The 25,902-nt window shown below is 43.8% G+C and overlaps 1 protein-coding gene across 1 annotated transcript in view; it reads left to right on the top strand.

Moving 5' to 3' along the window:
* The window catches only part of KCNU1 (potassium calcium-activated channel subfamily U member 1), a 144,450-nt gene that overhangs the window by 115,917 nt on the left and 2,631 nt on the right, over positions 1-25,902 (top strand). The window contains exons 20-25 of the mRNA XM_068971753.1: positions 2,142-2,238; positions 5,981-6,205; positions 7,551-7,737; positions 14,165-14,236; positions 17,140-17,279; positions 23,536-23,730. Of these exons, the coding sequence (XP_068827854.1) occupies positions 2,142-2,238; positions 5,981-6,205; positions 7,551-7,737; positions 14,165-14,236; positions 17,140-17,279; positions 23,536-23,730 (916 nt within the window). The remainder of the gene's footprint in view (positions 1-2,141; positions 2,239-5,980; positions 6,206-7,550; positions 7,738-14,164; positions 14,237-17,139; positions 17,280-23,535; positions 23,731-25,902) is intronic.

Raw genomic sequence — 25,902 nt, 5'->3', positions numbered from 1 at the left:
ATCTAAGTTCCTTTTTCAGAAAAATTATGATTTTACATAGCAGTTTAGAAATTAACCTGGTCAAAGAGAGCAAAAATTGCTTGTTATTATGTTGGAGTCTGAGTCTTTGACCAGGTATCGAATAACAAGCTGTATTAATTCACAGAGAATACCCCTAACCCTTCAGCACAAAGAGAAACAGGTCATATTATTCCATGGATGAATAGCAAAATCTCACAGGAGAATGCTGTCTTAAGCTACTGGTTACCAGGGCTGAACCCATAGTATGCCATGGTACACTATGTTGGAAAAGGCAGAGTAACAGATGTGCTTAAATAAGTATAGGTAGTTAAGCAAATAGTAACATTTCTGTGGTCAAAAAAGTGTGAAACACTGAATTATACAAATTTCTTTTTTGCAAGACTTTTCAGAACCTTTCATATGCTAAGGTGTAGGGTAAATTTCAAAGAGGAGTTACTGTTCTCAAAATTTGCCTCCAGAAAACATTTCCTAGGGACTTCTCCAGTTGCTCACATTATGGAATATTTTGGAAAGGGTAATTGTGTTAGAATAGGGCTGACTAATACTGTGGTAGCAACCATGAAACCTTAGCGGCTTAGCACAACCCGTATTTCTTGTTCATGTTACATGTCCAGCATGGGCCAGGAAGGCAAGGAATCAGCTCCACATCATCACTCATATACTCAGGCTGGTCATCTCTGCAGCGGGTTAGGAGGAGGTATGGAGGCTCACCTGAGGACTTCTCCCTATGTCAGCCATCACCGCTCACACATCATTGGCCAGAACGAATCACGTGGCCTCACCTAACCTGTCCATCTGCTAAGGCAGGAAAGGAGAGTGGGAAATTGTGAATACCAGTAATCTCAACCTCATCAGTATATTCAAGTGTCAGGTTTACGGTCTGTTAGCTCTTTGACTTTTATCCGTGAACTAAGGGGTACAGTCTCTGAAACAGATAGAAATGCTCAGCAGATATTTGAAATGCTCCCCGATTCCTCAGTCCCATAAAGCTTGCAGGAGCCCTGTGACTCGTTCTGGCCAGTGAAATGTGAGATACAATGGCTGGTTGACTTGGGCCAAGGCAGTTAAATGCCTGAGCCTGACTCTCTCATCTCTTTCTCTTCTCTTGCCTTGATGACAAGCAGGACATGAGTTCCAGGGGGGCATGCCAATCAATTTAATATAGTAGATCCTCTTTCCCTTTAAGACGCTGAGTGACTGTATGGAGCAGAGACACCTGTTCATCTCAGCAAAATGAATAGTGCGTATGAGAAATAACCCGTGTTGGGTTAAGTCCTTGGGATTCTGAGGTTGTTTCTGCAGCCTGGGCCTGGATTCTCTCAACTTGAATAGTCCTTTCTAACCCAAACCTCTCAGTGATCCTTTTAGGGTGTCCCTTCTTCTCTCACAGGCACATATTCCTCAGGATGGGAGTGGAATTTTTCTAAGCCTCCTCCAGCCTTTTTGGTGATTGACTCTATGGCATGACAAGTGTTGTGGCTGACTGCAGTGTGGGGGTGATCACATGGAAGGGTTTGCCAAGACTTAGACCAAGGTTTGAGCAAGTTTTAGTCAAATGCAGGCCAGGGAGATGCAAGCTGTAAAAGATGCAGAATGCATTTAATGAGGAAGGATGTTTCAACCGAGACCCATCAGAAAAGATCTGGACAGGAGAGGAGAAGAAAACAGGCTAAGGAGAGAGATATACCACTCATGACTGGATCTCCTAACCCTTTAAGTTCTAGATTCAGGTGCACAAAACATCTCTCATGAGCTGTCCCAAACAGCAGTAGCATCAAAACAGTAACAAAATTAAGGGCAAAACTTAAGCAGACATAACTACCTTTAGAACACATCTAATCTAAGGTAAAAAGAGAGACTGGTATGTCACACACACACACACACACATGCACACAATTCTTGTTGGCTTTTGCCCAAAGTGTTTAATGCGCTTTCAGCTCTGAAGACATTGACCCCTTGCTGTTCTTCAGACATGAATCTTTATTCTGGAGTCTCACAGACCTAAGGTTGCTTTCCTTGTGTTATTCACTTTGGGCTCGAGGCTCAATGAGTTTGGTATTGGGCATTGTTAACCAGAGCCCCGAGTGTTCCCAGGCTAACTGTCCCTTCTCCACATTTAGGACTTTTTTCTGCGAAACGGAAGAGGAGGTCGACCGCCTTGATAGCAGCGGCATGTTTCACTGGTGCAGAGCCACCCCTTTGAACAAGATGATTCTGGTAGGTGACCTGCAGCCAAACCTCAGATGAAACTGAGCTCCTCTTAGGGTAGACGGTGTCCTCCTACTAATCATAAGCACCTGCCCTTTTTCTTTGTAAACTGTGCATTTTGAAGGAAAAATATAACCTCACGAGCCATCTAAATGTATGCAGGGTATCAGATGGGGCGTTTGACAACAACCTTGTGGGTAGTATGCCAGCATTTAAAACACTTTAGCTCAGATTCTTCAACCACTTTCTCCTTCCTTTAATAGTTCAGCTGAGTCAGTTATTCAGAATAATGTTCTCCTGAAACTTTGCTGTTTTCTAGTAAATCTGGTTAATTTACATGCACCAGGGGAACATACTATTTTCAAGAATTCTGCAGTCTTTCCTTTTTTTAAAGTAGATAAATGTTTCCTTAATTTATTGTTTTCAAAGTTGGGATTTTTTAATAGTATTTTTTCTTAAAGCTGGTTATACGTATACTGAATGTACTAGCCAAGGATGGAGCTCTGTAGTGCTTGGTCCCCCCACACCACACAGCATGAGTGAATCCGTATAGATGTAGAATTCTGTCCTTGACTCTGTCCTCCCAAGGAGACAAACTTAACTCAGTTCAGTGAAATGCCAGCAACCAAGATGCAAACACCTCAAATCCTTATCCCAGGCTCTGACACCCACTTTCTTTATCTCCATCTATTCTCAGAGTTGGAAACTCAAGTACAAAATCACTGGTTTACTTTCAAGGAGTAGCTGGTAAATTTGACTAACAAAAAGTTATTTTTTTAATTTAAAATAAGCTAATAAAGGTTTACTTACATGTTGTAAGAACCCTGTGTAATTTGTTCAGCTATGACTAATTGATAACTATGTATTTTTCTTGCTTTCCAAAAATAGTTTAGTTCACTTTTTTCTGTTACACACACGCACGCACACACGCGCGCAAATCTTGTGCTCAGTGCCAATGTCCTGACAAAATATGTTCCATTTCTTGTAAAAAGCATAATCAATCATTTGATCAGAAGCACAAAGTTGTCAGAGCTGTCATATCAACTGGAAAACTATTAGGACTGCTGAAGCTCATCATTTTAGAGAGTATGTCTTATTTTAAATGAAACAAACATCCGTTGAGCAGGAAGGCAAACATGTTTTCAGTGGGAGGGACATCTTTAGAAAGGTTGGGAGGTGACTGCAGATGGAAGCATTCAAGAGACCAAGAGATGGAAATAGCAGATGTTTCTTTATCCCCTGTTTAGTAAGTCCCCAGACAGCTTGCTCTGAGAGATGTCCCCTTATGGCACTCGATGTGAAATATAACCGAGTCTTCCGATGAATTTAGACAGGCTTCTAGTTTAAGAGGTTCTGAGAGTTTTGAAACTGTGACCATAGAAGAGACATGTACAGGTTGCAAGTTTCCCGCCAACTTTGAACTTGGTTTGCTTTGCAGAAAAGTCAAGCAGAAGTTGTCAATTTGTTACTTGGAGCAAATAGGGCACTCCCCACTTTCCTACCAAAGCCACCATCTTTCTCAGTGGGAAGACAGTTTTGTGCCACAGTTCCCTAGAGAAATTGCCTTGCTCAGTTCAGTTGCTCAGTCGTATCTGACTCTTTGCAACCCCATGAATCGCAGCACGCCAGGCCTCCCTGTCCATCACCAACTCCCGGAGTTTACTCAGACTCACATCCATCGAGTCAGTGACACCATCCATCCATCTCATCCTCTGTCGTCCCCTTCTCCTCCTGCCCCCAATCCCTCCCAGCATCAGAGTCTTTTCCAATGAGTCAACCCTTCACATGAGGCAGCCAAAGTACTGGGGTTTGAGCTTTAGCATCATTCCTTCCAAAGAAATCCCAGGGCTGATCTCCTTCAGAATGGACTGGCTGTACCCATTAATGCCCTGTGCCATGTATCTTGTTCCTAATTGCTTAGTTCTACTCAGAAGAGCAATTTCTGGACTTCAGAGCTGTTCCATTAAATACTATTAGAGGCGTCATTATTCAAGTTAAAACTAATCGGATTAGCCAGAGACAATTATTTAATGGATTTGGTTAAGATTCATATCACTTTCTAGAAAGGATCTCCAGACCAGTAGCTTCATGTCCCCTCATGGGACCATTCCCTTCAGAAAGAGTATTTCCCAGTCTATGCTAATAGAACAAACTCTAATTGTTGAGATATCAGATGTGACTTATCTATCCTGTTAAATTTCAGTAGCCCCTGTTTCACAGAAGCTTGTCCTTTAACCAGAGATGGACTGGCATAAGGATGAATGATACATCCCTTTGAAATATTTTGAGTCTTCATCTACTCAGGAATGTAGAACACTCTCAAGCAGGAAGGACTTGTCAATACATTTAGCAAGTTCTCTACCAGTTTCCAAGAGTCCTTCTCTGAAAATCTAGGAATTCAGTGTGATTCAGATTGGATTAAATAGTTATTGAAAACAGTTAAAGACAAGTGTACTGAAATTTCAACATATTATCCCATTTCCACAACAGAATTAACTTTTATTTTTAAATCATTTAAATGTAAAGAAATTGGGGGTTAGAGAGGCTAGCTTGTTTATGGTCATACATTAATAAAAACCAGAATACAAAATCAGTGCTTTTTCTACTCGTCCCAGCACCATGAGAGACGACATTGACTCATTCGCTGAAATCAGTCACAGAGACTTAAAATGTTTCTTTCAGAAATATTCCTTTAAAAAATATTCCTTTAAATAAAAGTGACACTTACCATGTTTAAAAGTCTCTGTGAATGTGGGAGAAACCTGATCTAAATATCCATCACATATATTGTTTTGTCTTCAGCTTAAAAGTATAGGGGAGATGCTGAAAATCAGCCATACTGATAAGATTCTGAGGACATAGTCAGATGACTGAGATGAAATAGAATGTTTGTAACCTTTTATTGTGTGTATTTTTCATGATAAATTTCCTCAACTCTGGAGTTCTCTTGAATCCATTCAATGTATCAGGTGGAACCACATGAAGTTGCCAATAGTCAACAGTTTTTGACCCAGAAGAAGGCAATTTCATATGGTTCAAACTAATATACATGTTTTCATATGTATAAAAATCCACTGAAATCTGCATCATACTGAACAACGTGGTGTAATTTTCAAGATTCACTAGAAAACATAAGTTGAACAACAGGATTGGAATATTTCAAGTTTTCAGGGAGTTACATGATAGCATGTGTGTGTGTGTTAGTTGCTCAGTCACGTCTGACTCTTTGCAACCCCGTAGACTGTAGCCAGCCAGGCTCCCGTGTCCATGGAATTCTCCAGATAAGAATACCGGAATGGGTTGCCATTCCCTTCTCTAGGGGATCTTCCCAACCCAGGGATCAAACTCAGATCTCCTGTATCACAGGCAGATTCTTTACCATCTGAGCTACCAGGGAAGCCCACCATAGCATATATGAGTCTAAAAACACGTAATGAAAATGAAAGCTATTTTCCCCATTTGGTTCAGTGGTTTCACAACTTGAGGAATGATACCAATCTGAGTTTTCACTGAGGCACTCCAAGCTAATATAAAACTGGAAAAAGTGAAATAAGCAGGAGCACCATGAAAAGATATAAAATATAATTGTCCATGTTTCATGTTATTAGGAGGATTTGCAGAATCTGATTACTGTTATGAAAGTGATAGTGTTAATATACCTGGAAGAGTTGGAATGTGGGGAAGGAGCCTTCTTTAAGGGACTGTCATCTTGTTTCTAAAAATGACCAGAATCTGGCCTGCTTATGCTTAGAAACGAACTGACAAGGCAAAATACGAGTTTCGGAACCACATTGTAGCATGTGTCTTTGGAGATGCCCACTCGACACTGATGGGACTTCGGAACTTTGTAATGCCATTGAGAGCTAGCAACTATACCCGTCAGGAGCTGAAAGACATTGTGTTCATTGGGTCTCTGGATTACCTGCAGAGAGAATGGCGATTTATCCGGAATTTTCCCCAGATATACATTCTGCCTGTAAGTGTCACAGTAAGGAATAGTGAATGGTTATAATGATAATAATAACATTGTATTATTATGTATTTTATATATATATTATTATAATACTTGTTAGGATTAATAATAATAATAATAATACATCAATAATGTATTATACAGTATTTTATACAATTATACAGTGCTTACTGGTATCAGAAATGATTTGAAGCAGGTTGCACATACTAATTCACTTAACCCTCCAAATAACCCCATAGTATAGATTTTAAAGATGCTGAACTGTAAGCACAGAGAAAGGAAGTTACCTGTCCAAGTTTACATGGTGGATAAGTAGCTGGACTAGGATTTAAATTGACATATTTTCATGTTTATATTAATGACCATGTGTGTGGCCTTTATGTAAAGAGTTTCTCTGCACTTCTGAATCTGATTCTGACCTAGTGTGCACACCTGAGCTGATCCTAGCCAGCCTTTCTAGGCTGTGCTCTAACTTTCTCATTGTTTCTGCACACTCGTCTTTTATGGACCACATAATGCCATGAGGTCCTTGATAGATGTATGAAAAGGAGGAATTCTGAGAAATGGGTCCGTTAGGCACCTGTGGTACTGAGGATTGTAATTGTCTTTGCTCTGAACCAACATAGATCTGTATCTCATTATAGGCCAGCATTTTCCTGGATTAAAATATACATAGGCAGTGTGAGATGCACCAAAGCATTTGATTTTTCAAGAAACGCTATCAATATATCAGAAATATTCTTTAAAAGCAGTTGTCTCAGGAAGCAAGTTGTATTGCTTTTAAAAGAGTCACCACAAAATTCCCTGTACCACCTCAGTCTGTAGAAAGGGAGGAAAGAAAATGACCAGAAGTCTCCAGATTCAGCTGGTGTCAGGAATCACCAGTAACTGCATCTGAGCCACCTGATGGTGGGACCAGCTCTCTCCCTATTTCTCCACCAAAGGAGCAACTGCCACTTTACTAATTAATCCAGGTTCCAGGTGGGGCCACCTACAAGCACAATTGTGAGGATGCAGAGGTGACCTTTAGATCTTTAGATGTGATGTTTTCCTCACCACTGTTATCCTTAGCTGTTGTTCAGTAGCTCAGGTGTGACTGACTCTTTGCGACCCCATGGACTGCAGCATGCCGGGCTTCCCTGTCCTTCATTATCTCCAGGCATTTGCTCAAATTCATGTCCATTGAATTGACAATGCCTTCCAACCACCTCATCCTCTGTCGCCCCCTTCTCCTCCCACTCGAGTCATCTAGGTGACTTGATGCAAGCTTTGGTTCAGAAGCTTGCAGCATCCCCAGTGCCCCAGCGCCGTCTGAGAAGTGTCCTCTCACCCGATTTTCTCTCCTTAGGGATCTGCGCTCTATTCTGTAGACCTCCATGCGGTCAACATAGAGGAGTGTTCCATGTGTGCTGTCTTATCCTCCTCCTGTAAGTCACCCAGTAGCCCGACTTTGGTGGACACAGAGCCCATCATGGCCACGCTCAACATCGGATACCTGAGAATTAGCTGCTCGGCCCAGACACCCTCAGGGCCACGTAAGGACCACACCCCGATAGAAAGGGGCTGGAGAGGATAGGATGAGCAAAGAGTCAACTCCTCTCTAATAAATGCTCATGATGGGGAGGAGGAGAAATGGAGCCAGATGGCCTGGAAAATCCCTTCCAGCTCTGAGAATTCTGTACTAGGATTAGTGGTTAGTGGACAGTTCAGTCCTGGGGAACCCTAGTCCAGTGAAAAGTGATGTCCATCTCCTAACTGGAATGTGCCTAACACTGTTTTCTCATATTAAGGAAAATCATGGAGTCATAAGTGCTGTTTATTGTTGTGAATCTATTAGTGAACATAGCCATTGGTATTTCATTATTGTTAATAACAAGTATTATTGTTGCCAGTTAGTTCTTGCTGGAGCTAGTAGATGTTCAAGTTACTATTCTTAGTTTTGTGCTTGGAGAGAATGAAGCCTAACTCTCTTTCAGTCTTCAAAATACTTTCACTACATGAATTTTTAGAAGATTAGCACTAAAGTCCTTTTCAATTTCTATAAACTAAAAGTGTCACATTTCAGCTTCAGGTTGGGAAGAGATGGTGAGAAGTGGGGAAGTTGCTTCAGGATGGGGTTTGCGTCTCTTCCTCCCTTGTACTCCTCTCAGCACAATTAGGGTCCTTCTGTAGATGCCTGAAGTGAAAGTTGTTCAGCTGTGTCCAACTCTTTGTGACCCCTTGGACTGTACAGTCCATGGAATTCTCCAGGCCAGAATACTGGAGTGGGTAGCCTTTCCCTTCTTCAGGGGATCTTCCCAACCCAGGGATCGAACCCAGGTCTCCCGCATTGCAGGCGGATTTTTACCAGCTGAGCTACCAGGGAAGCACCTGGGAAGCACCTATGGATGCGTAACACACACTTATTAAATCAAAGTAAGTGAGCCAGTAGGTGGACTCTGAGGAGTTTCCGTGCACCTCACTTGCCCAAAATGTGCTTCAGCTATATTCCTGTGGCAGACTTGTGGCTGTCCTTCTCCCCAAATTGGGAAAAGGCTTAGCTATCAGTCCATTTCTAAAAATTGATGACTAGCCACTTAACTTAATATGAAAATATTATTGGTGAATAATTTTCAGTATTTAGAACAGATTCTCAATTCATGAAGTGAACACAACCCTTGGTTGGAGATGCCTCCCAACCCCAGATCCACCTGTTTCCCTTGGGGATGTGGATGCTTCGTATTAAGATAGGGCACTGCATCCTCCAACCACGTGGCTTGCTGACCACAGCTGTCCTACTTCACATGGAGCTTGAAGAGGGCAGACAGTCCAGGCTTCACAAAGCTTTCACGGTCATGACAGTGGATGGACATGTTCACGAGTGAAATCAGGAAACCAAAAGACCACTCTCTGACTCCTAGTACTGTTGCTAGGAAAGAAAATTGAGGGCTCTTGGGACAAAGGAATAAATGAATAATCTCGTCAAGTCTTTGGTGGATGAATTAAGCCAGCTACTGCATGGACCTGCACTACACAGCCAAACACCACTCAACCTAAACCAGAGTTTCAGGGGTTTTTGTTAAGTGGAACTAACAGCAAAGCAGTTCCTGAATATCAGTTACATTGAAAATCCTCGCTAAGAAAATGTGAGCCATACCTTTGCTGAGCGAATCTGTAGATGCATAAAAATGACATTGTGTTCTGAACATCAGTCCTTAGCAATTAGGGTACTCAGATTTACACAAAATTTGTATGGTGTGTGTGTGTGTGTGTGTGTGTGTGTGTGTGTGTTTATCGTGCTTTCAACTTTCTCAAAGTGGACAGAGAAGTATTCACTCTGAAGGCAATGTCATCAATATACAGATGAAAATGCTCACTCAGTAACAGCTGGGGGTGGACTGTCATAAGCCACCTAGCTAATCATCGGGTGACTTGTCCTTCTATTATTTTTTAATCTTACATCCTATACAGGCTAAACCATATAGAAACCTATGATTTTACTTCTAGATTCTTTTATTATGTATCTAGGGATTCTTATCCTCTCATTTATGCATTTATTCATTCAACAAGAATATATTCACTTTGTACGTGTCACACACTCTGCTGCAGGCTAGGTTACCCTTAAAGGAGCACATGATGGGTTTAGTAGAGAGAGAGAGAAAGAGAGAGAGAAAAGAGGGGAAGAGGGTTGGAAGGGAGAAAGAGATGATGAAGGGATGTCAGAGTGTTTGAATCATCATGAAGTATGAGTAGGTGCTCTCCCCAATGACAAAAGGGACAGTTTAGAGAAAAGTATATTGGGTAGACCTTGCATATTTCCTTGCGTGGTTGTCAATACACCCATTGTGTGATAAGGAAATAGAGGTCTGGACAGGCTCTCCTGTGCTACCTAAGAGAGGTAGCCAGCAGTAAACTCACATTGTGCACACATGGGGATAGCCAAAGACTGTCACTCAGAAACCTCATCAGTTGTTCTGGCATCACAGGAATCTCCCTGGAGTTTGCGTAGAGAAATTCCCAACCCTCAGAGAAGCCTGATCAGTTCTCTTAACCATTATTCCCATTTCATACTAATACTCCCCTTGCACCAAACCAAGCAGGTGGCGATGGGAATTATCACCTCCAAGAACTGAGAGTATAAACGATCGTGAAATTCTACAATTTCACAATTGTAGAAGGGAGGGAGATGAAAGGAGGGAGAAAAGCTCTTCCACGCTGAGCACCAACATGCGTCTAGCATCCTGGCAATTTTCTTCTCCTTTCTCTAAGACAGTGGTTCCCAACCAGGGGCAGTTTTACCCCCATAGGTCAGCTGACAATGTCTGGAGACAGTTTTGGTTATCATGACTTGGGGGGTGGTGCTGTTGGCATCTAGTGGGTAAGGGTCAGAGATGCTGCTAAAATCCTGCAGTGCACAAGTGCGAAATGGCGATAGGATCAAGACTGAGAACTCTTGCTCCGGACGTGTCTGCTGAGCCTTTTGTGGCATCAGCGGGCGTTTCCATGTCTTCATGATCGTGCCAAAGTCACACAGAAACCCTATCTAGGACCAGCAATGCTGTTGCATCCAGTGGCCCCCGAGGGACTTTGGACATGGAAGGACAGAGAGACTGAAGACTTGCTAAAGGATGACATCATGGAAAGCTTTAGATTTTTCAGCTGATGCTCTAATTACTGCCCTGTCATGTCACAAGAACAGGTTGGCAAACCTAGGTACTGAACTAAATAATCTGTGGCATAATCTAAACATATAACGGTAATTAAGTCTGACAACTTAATATGCTACTGAAATTTAAACGTACAGCAGTAATCTACAATTAAGCAATCTTTTGTAATAGCACCCTGCCAGCCTGGAAGATTTCAGGTATAATACTGTATACTACTAGGTGGCAAAAATATTGACATTAGCAGAATGTACCCAGGCTGTCATCAGATACATATTCAAGTTACCATTCACAGTAACCATTACTTTACAAGGAAGGATGGAGTTCAGGCAGAAACTGTTTCTGTGCCCCAGCTGGTGTCAGAGAAGATACTTACACAGTTATGCCAGCTGATGTGGACATGTCTCTATCCAAGAAGAACATGTGCCTCTGAAAGTCGGGATTTTCCAAACCCTTTTAGAGGGAATTGGAATCAGAAAGTGGAATTTGAAGGAGGATTTCCCCTTTGAGGGAAACTGATCTCAGTGTTTTGTTGAAAATGCCAACCCAACCTGGTATATTTTAACAGGACTACAAAGAAGCCCTGAAAAGAACATGGGCTTTGAAATAAGTACTAATTGGTATGTAAGAACCCATGCATCCTTTGCAAGCCATATAATCTTGGGCAAAGTATATAAACCTTGAGTCAGTTTCCTTGTCTTCAAAGGTGATCTCACGCAACATAATTTATTCCATGTCACCATTCGATGTCATCATTCTTAGTTCCTTGCCGTTTCTACTGTTCACAGCAGCCAGAGGGATTTTTTGTAAGTATTTATTGGATAATGTCAGTTTCCTCCTTTCAGTCCTATAATGGCGACCCATAACAATTATAGGAAAACCATAGAGGGTCTTGCAGGCCAGTAAGGAGCTTGAACTTCCTCCTCGTTCAGCCTGTTTATACGGGCTCTTTCCTGCCTTTAGTCCCTTCTGGTTGGATATCTTTTGCTCATCACTCAGGATGGCATTTCAATGTCAGAGAAACCTCTTCACACCCTAAGTAAGGCCACCTCCCTTGTCAGTCCTGAAAACTTAGGTTTTTTCATACTGCTCTTCACTATCTGAACATATCTTGTTTATTTGCGACACGTAGTAATTGGGGAAAGGACTGTTCACAGTTCTAATCTGGAGCTGATACTCCTTAAAGAATCGTAGACAGAGGACAGGTAAGAAGGAGATGAGGGTGGAAAGAAGGAAGGAAGAGAGGGAGGGAAGAAGGAAGGAAGGAAGGGACATAAAGCAGATAAAACACCTCGTATGGCTCTGAAAATCAAATAGAATCTCAGTTCCCCCAAGCCTCTCTGCATTATGACAATCCCAGAAATTTAGGAAAAAGAGTGGAGTGTATTCAGATCCCATCAGCAATAAGATTTCCCAGTGAGTTTGGATATCTGATCTCTAGCCATCACGCAAACCCTCCTCTTTAATAGCTGTGTGGATGAGGTTTGCCCCAGGCCTTCTGTTTCCTCGCAGAAAGCTAAAGGGGTTTGCTGAAGTCCTAAGGCCATTTGCTTCTGGTTCTAACTTCTGCGTTGCCCCCGGCCCCGTGTTGCTTCTGTGTTCACCCTAAATCTACTCAGCATTTTGGTGGCAATCAAAAATGTCCTCAGCTCTACTCTGCATTCACCAGGAGTGGCCCTTTTACTGACTTTCTGGGGGAGGTGGGAGAAACGGTAAGCCCTGCAGAGCTTAGCATTCCATCTGGGAACAAAACCGCCCTCTGGATTTCCCCTTTTCCCGACCCCGTCTCAGTGGCCAGCGTCCCCGTGACCATGCCTCGGTCTGTTTCACAGACTGTCTTACCAAACCAAATTTGTTCATCTCGCTCTCCCACCCCACTATTTCCCTGGCTTGGGAAACAAAAGATTCTCCACATATGTCACCTTCTTCCAACGCAACAGAGAATCTTGATGACAAATAGACTGTTAAGTTTCACAATAATTTTTCCCTCTTACAAGCATAGTGTTCTCAGTAAAGTTCAAGAAAGGTAACAAGCATTTTTTTGCTTGTTTAGGCTGCACTGGGTGTTAGTTGGGGCACACGGCCCTTGAGATCTTTAGTTTCGGAATGTGAGATCTAGTTCTCTGACCAGGGATTGAACCTGGATCCCTGCATTGGGAGCCCAGAGTCATAGCCACTGGACCACCAGGGAAGTCCCTAAGCAGCAGTTTTAAAGCAGAACTCCTGATGAGAGCATCGTGTATTTGTTTTGCTTGGTTGTGTTTCTTTGCTTTTAATCAGGATCCTAGATTCCTATTTCTCTCTTCCGTTTTCTTTCTATACCTTTTTTGAGGGTTTAACTTGGCGACCAAGACTCTGGTGTCATTCTTGTTTTCAAAACTCCTCATTTGTCAACACGAGCTGAGGCTGTGTTCCGGGCCGGGGCTGGGCACCGACTCTCTTTGGCATTCGAGGCTTGTGGACAGAGAGGAAGGGCCTCGTCTCCTAAGGTAGGAACTGAAAGCAAAGTATGGAGGCTCCTGTGACCTCCAGTCCCAGTCTTTAAGGCATTCCCGAGACGTTACGGATTGGGAAGACCAACCAGACCTGGAAGGCAGGCAGTCTTGCTGAAGAAGAAAGAGGATGTGGGCAGAGCCTCAGGCCAGGAGGACCCCAAAGAGGCAGAAGCATCAGGAGCCAGAAGCCCCCCAGTGGCCATGTATCCCCAAGAGCTCCTGGGGAGGCATTCTTTCTTATTCACAGTTTCCTGAAAGTTCTACAAGCAAACGGATGTGGTTTGAGGCACTGCCTGCCTGAGCCATCACCCAGGACCCCACACGTTGCAGAACAATCGTATTTAAACTTTGTTTGCCAATAAACAACTATGGGGAGAGCGCCACCTGTTTTTGCAATTTACCTGGAAGGTCATTTAGGACGGGGGTCCCCAACCTCTGAGCCACAGACCGGTCACCCCCGTCAGATCAGCGGTGGCTTTAGATTAGGCATAAAGTGTGCGATAAATATAATGCACTTGAATCATCCCAAAACCATCCCATGGAAAAATTGTCTTCAATGAAACTGATCCCTGGTGCCAAAAAAAATTGAGGACTGCTGATTTAGGAAACACACACACACACACAACTAAACTGGAAAGCAGAGGGTGAGACTTTCTTTTTTTTTTTCTTCTAATTATAGAAAAAGATTTGGGATTTGGGCGTGAGGGTCGGTTTGCTAAGATAAAGCACCAAGAGCCACGGTGCGTTCCCCCATCCTTGTCTGTGTCACCAACCACTGCGTTTACGTTTATCGACCCCTTCCCTCCCTGTTGTCTGTTCTGCAGAGTTTGCCCAGTACTTCAGTAGCAATCCCAGGAAATCAAAGTGCCGAAGGATCCCCATTCTCACTGAACTGAGTAAGTTGTGTTTCAAGGGGAGAATTCAAGGGAGAAGTCTTTGCCTGTGTGCTCGATGTCCCAGGGTTGCCTTTAGGATCCACCGTCAAAGGACTGAGGACCCAGAAGGAGGCCCAGAGACCATTCTGTGTTTGAAGGACGTTATATTAGGCTTTTATTCGATTGGCGATGTTGACGTCATCCAGCAGAGCCTGTCGTGTGTGTGTGGGGGGGGGGGTGTTGGGCGGGGGCAGTTGGGGCAGAAGTGGCTCCTGCCTTCCCCACTCCTGCAGTTTCCAGCAGAAGGGGACCAGCTCTTGGCTCAGCCTCATTCAGAAGGAACCCCCCAGGGGAGGGGACATTGATTTGAAAACTGCAAGAAAGGCTTTCCCTGAACCAGCTTCTCTGCCCATCAGTCTTCTTCCTCTCCTGTGGTGACCCCAGGGTAGGCGCTGGGGTGAGGCCAGTGAGGCCGGGGTGCAGACTTTAGGAAGAGGCTTGCTCCTGAGTTCCCTGTGTCTTCTTGATCCCAGCCCTGAGCAGTGCTCTTATGAAACAGAAGTGCTCCATAGCAGAAATAACAGACCAGGATGTTACCTCTCACCAACACCTTATGGAAAACGAATGTATATGGAACCTCCCCAGATGTGAGCAGCCCCAGGGGCAGCAAGAAAGGCAGGGGGTGCCCGAGGACACTGGGGGGTGTTTGTGAGGCACTCGGGGAGACCCTGGGTTTAGTACTGGTAATAGTTGGTGAGCAAAGGGGAGGTTACAGAAGAGGGGGCAGTACCTTTAACATAGGTTGGATCAGCTCAAAGTCAATCTCTAAAGTTGGCCCTGGGCATGAGATTTGACTTGATTCAAGGATGTAACAAATGTTTTAGTGGGAATGTTATGATTCAGCATATGTAAGCCGAATGAAACTTTAACCAAACAGATGAACAGACCTCAGAGTTTCAGAAACGAAGCAGGTGAACATAGAGAGGAACCAGTGGGTGACACTACTCTTGTGGTTTGGGAGTGGCTGTGCATAGGGAGGCGGGCAACAGTCCCCGTGCCCCGGAGCCCTGGCCCTTCAAATCCAGGTTGGACGATCTCAGAGCCCTTGAGCCTGACTCTTCCCTGCCCGTCTGTCTGTAACTACCCTAAAACTGTTGGCTACAGTTCTCATTTTTGTTTTATTTTTGTTCCCTTTTAAGCCGTCTGTCACCCTGATGTGTATATACCCTAAGTTTCATATAAGTTAGAGTGGTTGGGAGGGGACCAGCGAGCTTCTCACTGGCCCCAGAAATGCATCTGGTCACTCTCCAGGGACATACAGCTTTGTTCAACTAAACACTTTCACGCACCTGGCAGCACCTGTCAAATTAGCCGAACAATTCTCCTGCCAGTTCACTCAGTTTCTGTTCTTTGGCTGCAAGGAAGGATCACAGCGACATAAGAGCTTCAGATATGAGAGCCAGCCTTTCAGTACAGAGTGCACAATGCAGGAAACAGACTGGGAACACTGAAGCCACTGGTTTAGGATGACACAGCAAGAACTGGACAAGGGCTCCTGGTGTGTGTGTGTGTGTGTGTGTGTGTGTGTATGTGTTGAGGGTTGGCAGTTCAAGAGGAAGAAAGTATGTGTGCATAGGAAATTTGGGTTGATATTAGTCATACCTCCCTCTTCTTTTATAAATATACATAGTTCTTGGAAGAAAATTGTTCCCTAATACCAGAAGTCTATTGCTTCCCCCAAACTTGACTAAGGAATAATTTTAAGAATGAAGAACCAATCCAAGCTCAGTAAAGAGTGTGCTCTGAGTTGCATATCCAATAGATTTGTTTGGATCAGTAATAAGACAATCAAGCACTTTGAAGGATCGAAAACATCTTGCAACTTGCAAGCTATAATAACAGGTTAATCTGCCCAGTTTACGGAAGACACAAGACCATCCAGGATCCACCATGAATTGCTTTGTTGGAGAGGAACCCTGAGCTTTGGGAACCAGAATCTTTTATAATGGGCAGTGAGCGTGCCTTCCCTTGGCTCTGGTAGGAGACATTATCACTGTCTGCCAATGCTGTCCTCTACACTAAAACAGTTTTGAAGCCATAGTCTTGGAACGAAGATAGCCAGTGCCTCTGCTATCTTAGAAATGAACGATTGCATTGAGCACAGAGGTTGCCTACAGGGGTCTGAGCTATAGCTTGGGGCCAGCACAGATTTGCTAATGGATAATCCACCCGCTGCCACCCTGGTCTGGTTAGGATGATTCTCAAAGCCCTTGCTACTCAAAGTGTAGTCCACGAATCAGCCGTAGCAGCAGCATCTGGAAGCTTGTTGGACACACGGATGCTCAGGCCCACCTTAGACCCCGTGGATCAGAAAATGTGTCATAACAGGATCCCCAGTTAGTTCACTTTGCACATTCAGTTTCGGAAGCCCCTGATTAACTCATTCTAGGCCCACATGACTCTAAGAACCTAAGTAAATACCAAGCCATCTGTGAGACAGTATATGGAGAAAAAGACAATAACAGGGGCGAGCAGATGTTCTATTTATGTCTTTTATCCCTGTGTGATTATTGAAAGTGTTCCCCACCTTCCCCGCAAAGTGTCCTGGCTTGAAAGACAAATTATACAGAGTGACTTTCAGGACACATGCTTGGAGAAACTGGTCCTAAGATCCAAGAATAGCTCCTTGATGATGAAGGTACCCAAGAGGATATCCCATCTTCAGGGGATGAAGATACTTAGAAAGAAAAAAGAAAAAGGACTAAAATTGAGGCAGGTCCCACCTTGACCCCATAGTGGCATCTGTCCCTTTGAACAATGGTTCCCCCCTCCCTCCACCCTCCCGCACTTGGTCAGTCTGCTCTGAAAGTCCTGTGTTCCTAAACTTGTCTGCCTGCCTTTCCCTTTTGCCTTTTTTCTTGCAGAAAATCCTTCCAACATCCACTTTATTGAACAGCTCAGTGGGATGGAAGGGAACTTCTCCGAAACGAACCTGCATCTGAGCACCTCCTTTGCCACAGGCACCGTCTTTTCTGGCAGCTTCCTGGATTCCCTCCTGGCCACGGTGAGTGCCACGAAGCCCAGGAGCCCGCACGACCAGCCCCTTGCCTAGGGCAGAGCACGTGGGGGTCCAGGGATGATGCTAACTGAAGCCTAGCAATTCTGCATTCTCTGATTTTCCAGAAACACTTGACATTATTTTGCCTTTTCTCCTAACTGTGTGGCAAGGGAAGCTTACATTTTTAAGATTAGAAACTTAAAGCTCTTGGAGCCAAGACACTCGATACCAGGGGAAACGTGCACATCAACAGCATAGAACCCACCTTGTAGCCTGTGTTAGTCGCTCAGTCGTGTCTGACTCTTTGCGACCCCGTGGACTGTAGCCCCCAGACTCTTCTGTCCATGGGATTCTCCAGGCAAGAATACTGGAGTGGGTAGCCTTTCCCTTCTCCAGGGGATCTTCCTAACCCAGGGATCAAACCCTGGTCTCCCGCTTTGCAGGCAGACTCTTTACCATCTCAGCCACCAGGGAACCCACCTTAGGAACAGTCATAACGTCATCCCTCAGGCTTTTCCTTGGGCCCAAGATCTCTGCTAAATGCCTTACCCACATTATCTGTTTAATTCGCCCATCAACCCAATTAGGAGGATACAATTCATAGCCTTCTTTTTATTTATTTATCTATTTTTGGCTGTGCTGGGACTTCATTGCTGGGCATGGGCTTTCTCGAGTTGTGGTGAGCAGGGGCCTCTCTTCATTGTGGTGCACAGCCCTGGGGTGTGCAGGCTCAGCAGTTGTGGCCCACGGGCTTAGTTGCCCCGTGGCATGCGAGGTCTCAGTTCCCCGACCAGGAATCAAACCTGTGTCCCCGGCATTGTCAGGCAAGTTCTTAACCACTGGACCACCAGGGAAGTCCCATTAGCCTTGTTTCCTAGATTAGGAATCTGAAGCCTAAAGGGGTAACTAAGGTGCCAAAGGTTACTGCACTCACACATGACAAATCCCTAAGGTTCCAGAGTTAGATCTTGCAACCAGATCCACTGCCACTCTAGAGGTCTCTGTGATGATGAGTGTGCTTTCAGTACACTGAGGTGAAGTTGTGCTTGGAGGAATCTGCCTCCTGGGGTGCTCCGGAGCCCCCATAGGATGGACAGGGAGGAGGGGACCAGGGTGCTCCAGCTCCCAATGTCTCCCCATCACTTTCCCCCAATCAGAACAGCTCTACTCTCAGCTGGATCCTGTTTGAGGCTTCTGCATACAGCTTGATTAGAAGAAGGATTTCAGTTGTTAAGAAGACTTTAGAAACTACTACTTAGAAGTTAGAGAATCTTCCCAACAGAGAGGCCAAAAATTAGAGACCCAGATTCCTGTTCCCCTATGTTGCGAGTCATGTCTCCAGGTCCCAGTTGGGAGTCTTGTCTGCCACTCAGCTGCATGTCTATTTCGTCCCATCATTTCCCTCCCCAAGGAGCATCTTCTAGACTGGGCTCTTCCAGCCTGCTGTCCAGCTTGATGCACCAAGAGCTCGGTTTCCTGTGGCAGCAGAGGTTATAATTAGAATCAAAACATGTGTTTCCCTGGTGCCCTCCTCTGCAGAGGGTGGGGCTACCGACAGGTGTGTTTAGGACAGGCTGCCTTGGATGAAGGGGGCTGACACCTCTGCAGCTTCTGGAGCAGGGTGAGTACCTCCTTGACTCCAGTCTAGGTGACCTCTATTTCCTCCCCCTCCTCACAAGTCCTCTGAAAACTGCTCTGTGCTAAATCACCAGTGAGAAACACAAGGAGAAGAAACTCACAGGTCCTGGGAGAGAGCTGAGCCTGAATAAAGTGGTGGGAACTTGTCCCTCCTTGGAAGCACTAAAGTTCTGTTTGAGATTTTCATGTACTTCCCCCTTCTATCCCCTGATACACCTGTCTTTTTTTTTTCTTTTGATAAAAAATAGTGGATTTTCCCTCAAATATTCTGATTCAGCCAACACAGTATCTTTAGGTATCCCCTGGAATATTACTGTAAAAACTTGGCCCAGCTGGAGAAACACACCTATAATGTGTAAGTGAGATTTGCTTTTAATCCTCTATAGATTATAGAGGATTTTGCCAACAAAGGACCATCTAGTCAAGGCTATGGTTTTTCTAGCAGTCATGTATGGATGTGAGAGTTGGACTGTGAAGAAAGCTGAGAGCTGAAGAATTGATGTTTTGAACTGTGGTGTTGGAGAAGACTCTTGAGAGTCCCTTGGACTGCAAGGAGATCCAACCAGTCCATTCTGAAGGAGATCAGCCCTGGGTATTCTTTGGAAGGAATGATGCTAAAGCTGAAACTCCAGTACTTTGGCCACCTCCTGGGAAGAGTTGACTCATTGGAAAAGACTCTGATGCTGGGAGGGATTGTGGGCAGGAGGAGAAGGGGATGACAGAGGATGAGATGGCTGGATGGCATCACCGACTCGATGCACATGAGTTTGGGTGAACTCCGGGAGTTGGTGATGGACAGGGAGGCCTGACATGCTGCAATTCATGGGGTCACAAAGAGTTGGACACAACTGAGCGACTGAACTGAACTGAACGATAAATCCTTTATAGTTCGATGCTATAAAGATTAATATCTGGAGGGGGCCCTGATGGCTAATGCAGGGGACACGGATTTGATCCCTGATCCAGTAAGATACCACGTGTCATGGAAAAACTAAGCCCGTGTGCCACAGCTACTGAGCCTGAGCACAAGAGTCCGTGCTCCCCGAAAAGAAGCATCACAGTGAGAAGCCCACGTGCCACCTCCAGAGTAGCCCGCTTGCAGCAGTGAGGACGCAGCACAGCCAAAAATAAATACAAATATTTAAAAAATAAAGTATAAGAAACTCTAGGGGTGGGGCACCCAGACCACCCCACACACATACATGGGAGCAGAACTTTATAATAATAGAATTTCAGAACTAGACATGAAAGAGGGAGCATTTTCCTTTACTTATAAGAAGATAAGGACAGTAACAGAAGTTACCTGGTTTCTCGAGTTCACTCAGTTTTCCTCCCATATAGCCTCATTCTCAGAAGTATTACTCAAAAAATGTTGGTCTTCAGGCCTTTTGAGAAACTCTCAGAAGAAAAAGCAGCAAGTAGCTAGGCTGCTAGGATCTGTGTTGTTAAGGAGTGTTAATCCTGGGTTATGAGCGAGACCTCAAGCTTCATTGTAGTTCAAAGTTAAAACCCTTTTCTACAACATTTTCTAGCATTGGAAGTCCAAATTCTAGTAAATCTTATTATATTAGAGACATTCTCCAAGTTTAGAAGCCCTAAACTATTTCAAGCACATTTCAACTTGAGAAAGTAAAAAAAAAAAAAAAAAAAAAATGAAGGGAGAAAAGGAAGGAGGAAAGAAAAAAAAAAGAGAGAGAGACCCATAGGGTAGTGCTATGAAACCCTGAATAATAAGGATATTAGATGAGCTCGCAGAGTAAGGGTGACATGTAAATCCCATTATTTCCCCCAATATAGAATTGCAAGCCTTTTGATGTCAACACTGAAGAAATGATATATTCAAAAGCTAAGCCTCTCTCCATTAAATATGTAAAGTACTTTTCCGCAGAGCCATGGACACCAGGATAACCCTAGAAGTTACACCTTTTTCTTTAATCAGTAGAGAATTATCCTAACAGCATTATGTGTGATCATTCTGCACCACGGCCCCTTGTTCTTAAACGGATTGTGGCCCAGCCTGGATTTACAACCTCTGCAACCCTCCTGGATTTCAGGGAGCCAGATCCTTAAGCATCCTTCTGGGTGGTCACAGGACACAACAGAAAGGAATGTCACTTAGGGAATCTTTGCAGTCTGGACATGAAGATGGAGAAAGCATTTGAAGTCATCTGTAATCTGAAAAATATTATAGAAATTCTTTTTATTTTCTCTTAATTGGCTTAGATTATATTCTTTCCCAGTTTACCTTCTCCAGTGGTCTCTACATTTTCCTAGCAATACACATTTACTTGTTAAAAATCAGCTGCCAATTGCACTCAATATTCTTACAGCTGTTTTTGCACTCAATTTTTAAAATTATTTGCAATAATTAATTATTTGCAACCATCTTTGCACTCAGTATTTTTACACCTGCTTGGTCCAATGCATTCCTGAGAACATGAGTATTGAGTAGATAATCTCTTTCTGAAAGACCACTTCATTTAAGGCAGCATTGCTCCCTCCCAGTGTGGTTTGAGGACCACTGGTGTCTTTGGAAATTCTGATAGAGTAGATCAGGGGTCTTGGAAATCTACTGTCACAAATATCACTCCAGGTGATCTAGGTACATGAGAACCAATGTCAGAGATAACAGAATTCAGTGTGTGTGCTGTGTATCTCATTTAATCCCACAAATAGTGCTCAAAAATGGGCATTATTATGTCAGCTTTAAGATCATAAAACTGTGGCTAAGAGAACGCATGACTTGTCCAAAGGTATTCTGCTAGAACACACCAGCCCAAGATTCAAACCTGGAAGTGTTCCCTGCAAACAGTTAGCTCTCAAATGCAGAAGAATAAAAGCCAGTGACCATGGGATTGCAAAGCAAGGAAAATTTCACTCTGATAAGGAGGCCAGTGAAGAGTCTGCCAGTTTCATAGAGGAAAGATGAAGCCGATGTTCCAAAGCAAGGGCATGAAGGAGTAAGTGTGTAGCTTGAGTGGCTGCAGAGAGACCAGTGTGCCCTGGAGGGACGTCAGATCTTGTGAATCTTTGAATGCCACAAAAATGAGTCTGAATTCAGTTTTCCAGCAGAGGTCTGACAGTGAAAGTCCAAATTTGGGTTTCTAGACAATCTTTCTGCAAGCATTTTGAGTGATGGATCACAAATGAGAAGACGACTCGTAAAGAGGCCCCTCTCACAACCCAGGCTTCAGGAGGCAAATCCCTGAATTTGGACAGAGAAAGTCAATGGTAAAATTTCTCAATAGTGATTAAGTCATTCCTATTGTTCATAATGAAAACAAAAGTGCTGATTTTTACATAAGTGCTATATAGCCACGTAAATTATTTCTACTGGAGTGAAAGTCCAATTTAACTAAGACAAAGGTAGGAAATTCAAAACTTTACATAGAGAACAATAGATTTGAGAAAACTTCATGGGCAGTTATTAAATGATGTTTCCATGTATGTCACTGCCTAGTCAACACGCTATGTAGGAATCCTTTGGAAAAGAAGCTTAAGAAAATGGCTATGCTTCTTTTGACTCAAGCTAGTTTCAAATTAAGCTGACCCACACATCAATCTCTGGCTTCATTTTGATGTCAAATATTCTAAAATTCCATTAATTTACTCAACACATACAGTTTTTGAAGTGTTCTATAACAGCTATGAGAGATAATACCTGTCTTCACATAGGTCAGAATCAAAAGGAATGTAAGTAGAGCTACCCTACATCCAGAAGATTCAAGAATAGACAATAATAATATCTATAGTCCCCTAAGGAAATGCTGAAGCTGAAGCTCCAGTACTTTGGCCACCTGATGAAAAGAGCCGACTCATTGGAAAAGACCCTGACGCTTGGAAAGACTGAGGGCAAGAGGAGAAGGGGACATTAGAAGATGAGATGCTTAGATAACATCACTGACTCAATGGACATGAATCTGAGCAAACTCTGGAAGATAGTCAAGGACAGAGGAGCTTGGCATGCTGTAGTCCATGGTGTCCAAAAGAGTCAGACACGACTTAGCAACTAAACAACCACCAAGGAAAATGTATTAATGTCTCATTAAATGCATATTTCTAAATACATGTTGATATTATTAAGGTATCTATGGCCTGCTATTCTCCTCTGATCATTTTGGAAGTGGGGACTACCATGGTGTCAGCATCATTTGCCCATTAATTTCTTTTGCTATAGCACTCCCTCAGGAGCGGGAATAGGGTCAGGGTTATTTTCTCTGCACTTTGCTTAACCCAGCAGCATACCCAAACCACCAGCTTTTTGTTGATTTTAATAAGGATAATGATGGGACTTCCCTAGTGGTCCAGTGGTTAAGACTTCACCTTCCAATGCAGGTGGTCCAGAATCAATCCCTGGGTGGAGAGTGAAGAAGATCCTACATGCCTCGAGGCCAAAACACAACACATAAAATAGAAGCAATATTGTAACAAATTCAATAAAGACTTTGCAATTGATCCATGTCAAAAAAAAATCTTAAAAAAAAATTAATGATAATGAGAGACAGAGCTTTGAACCATCAGATCCGTTTCAGACAGCCATACCCACTAATTCCCTCCTCTCTCACCTCCACGGCCTGCAGAGCAGCTCTTCTGACTTTGTACGTGTCTCCTCCTTGCTCTCCAGGCTTTCTACAACTACCATGTTGTAGAATTACTTCAGATGCTAGTGACAGGAGGGATGAATTTTCAGCTGGAACAGCATCTGGATAAAGAAAAACTATTTGAGCTGAAAACCGGCGACTCTACGATTTTATCTGGAAAGATGCGGTGTAAGCTGGGGCTGCTCTCCTTAAACCAGACCATCCTGTCAGACATTGAAGTGAGTCAGATCTTCTTTTATAAAAAAAAAATTGGAGAATAATGACTTTACAATATTGTGATGGTTTTTGCCCTGCATTGACATGAATCAGCCACAGGTATACATGTGTTGCCCCCATTCTGAACCCTCCTCCCACCTTCCACCTCCCACCCCATCCTATCCTTCTGGGTTGTCCCAGAGCACTGGCTTTGGGTGCCCAGCTTCATGCAGTGGACTCGCACTGGTCATGTATTTTACATATGGTAATGAACATGTTTCAACGCTGTTCTTTCAAATCATCCCACCCTCACCTCTCCCGTTGAGTTCCAAATTCTGTCATTTACATCTGTATCTCCTTTCCTGCCCTGTATGTGGGATCGTTGGCACCATCTTTCCAAATTCCATACATATGTGTTAATATACAGTGTTGGCCTTTCTCTTTCTGATTTGCTTCACTCTGTATAATCGGTTCCAGGTTCATCCACCTCATTTGAACTGACTCAAATGCATTCATTGTTATAGCTCAGGAATATTCCATTGCGTATGTGTACCACAACTTCGTTATCCATTCATCTACCAATGGGCATCTAGGTTGCTTCCATGTCCTGGCTATTGTAAATAGTGCTGCAGTGATCACTGGGGTACATCTGTCTCTTTCATTTCTGGTCTCCTCGGAATGTATGCCCAGCAGTGGGATTGCTGGGTCATGTGGCCATTCTATTCCCAGTTTTTAAGGCGTCTCCACACTCTTCTCCAAAGTGACTATACAGCTCTTCTTTCTCATAATAGTTTCCCATGTCCTTACCTCCCTGAGTTTTGGAAAGGATCCAACCTGTCTGCATTCCTAGACAGCTTATAGTGTATAAATAATAACAATGATAACAAAAATTAATGTAACATAGTCATAGTTATTCCCAGTTTACAGGGCATTTTCACATGTTATATTTATCTTGAGATAGATCAGGTAGTTGATATGATCCTCATCTTCCAGGTAAAAAATAAAGTGCCCTGGAAGCATCCGAGGGGTTCAACCACTTTGTCCTTTGACAAGGTTACTAATGATAAGTATAATGATTAATATTCACTGAGCATTTGCTTAGGCCTGTCTGCTTTTTTTTATTCACTTAATCTATCCAAGGATTTACAAGGTAGGTATCATTATTTAATTCCATCGAACAGATCAAGAAGCTGAGGTACTTACCTGAGACCATATTGTCTACCAGTGGCCAAGCAGGGTCCCTCTAAGGCACTCTGACCGAGGGCCTGCCCACTCTCCCTACACTTTAGCTATTAAAGAAATTGGATCATGTCATCTGAAATCAGGCAGAAGGACTCCGTGTTCGGGTCTAAGAATCTTATTGAGCCAGCCAGTGAAAAATGCCTAAGTTTTCTCGGTCCTCAGAACTAGCAAACAGTGGATTACAGCAAAGAAAAGATAATTCTGGAAAATTCCAATGAGGCATCTGGCATTTGGTGATCTGAGTCAAGTCCAGCCCTGCAAAGAGAAGTCCACTTGTCAGTGTGGCGCTCCTGGGTCTGATGTTGAGTGGCGTGGCCTCGGCTCCCCAGTGTCACTGTCAAAGTCTGGCCTTTACAGGGACATGAGCAGAACCCCTTCTTCACAAACCTCCAGCCTCTGTGCCTGCCGTGTCTCGGCAGGTACCACCAAGAAGGGTGAACCCCACGCCCCGTGCCTCTGACTGCCCAGTGCACACAGCATTCCAAAGCTCCATCCATGGTCCAGTCCTTCAAATCTCTGTGGTCCTGGGTTCCTTGTCTAAGGCTGACTTGTGAGTGATTCTAAGCGCAGGACAGCTGCCGCTGGCCACGTCCTGTTGGAACCAGAGGTGGCAGTGGAATGGTAAGCCCCTTCTTCTGCACTGATGTGTGGGCGTCGCTCTGTTCTCTACCCTGAGGAATCACAGACCTAAACAGACTGTTCTTTTTCGAATTCCCTGGATCCACTTGCTGCTGCTTTGGAAACCTGAGGTCCACTTGTAGTGCCTTGTTGGCAGTGACCTGAGAGCAGGGTCAAAAGAAGACTGCTCTCTGGAGGTCACTTAACATCCCAGCTCATTGCATGCCTTGAATACAGCATTTCCAACCTGGCGCTCATTGTTCCTTGTTAGTCATTACCAAAACATATCAGTATTGATAAAAGCGAGCATAACACTTCACGACACCCCATGCATC

The sequence above is a fragment of the Capricornis sumatraensis genome, chromosome 4 (genome assembly GCF_032405125.1).
Source record: "Capricornis sumatraensis isolate serow.1 chromosome 4, serow.2, whole genome shotgun sequence".
NCBI classification, from domain to species: domain Eukaryota; kingdom Metazoa; phylum Chordata; class Mammalia; order Artiodactyla; family Bovidae; genus Capricornis; species Capricornis sumatraensis.
The sequence above is the reverse complement of the archived record's forward strand: the minus strand, read 5'-3'. Positions and strand labels throughout refer to the sequence as shown.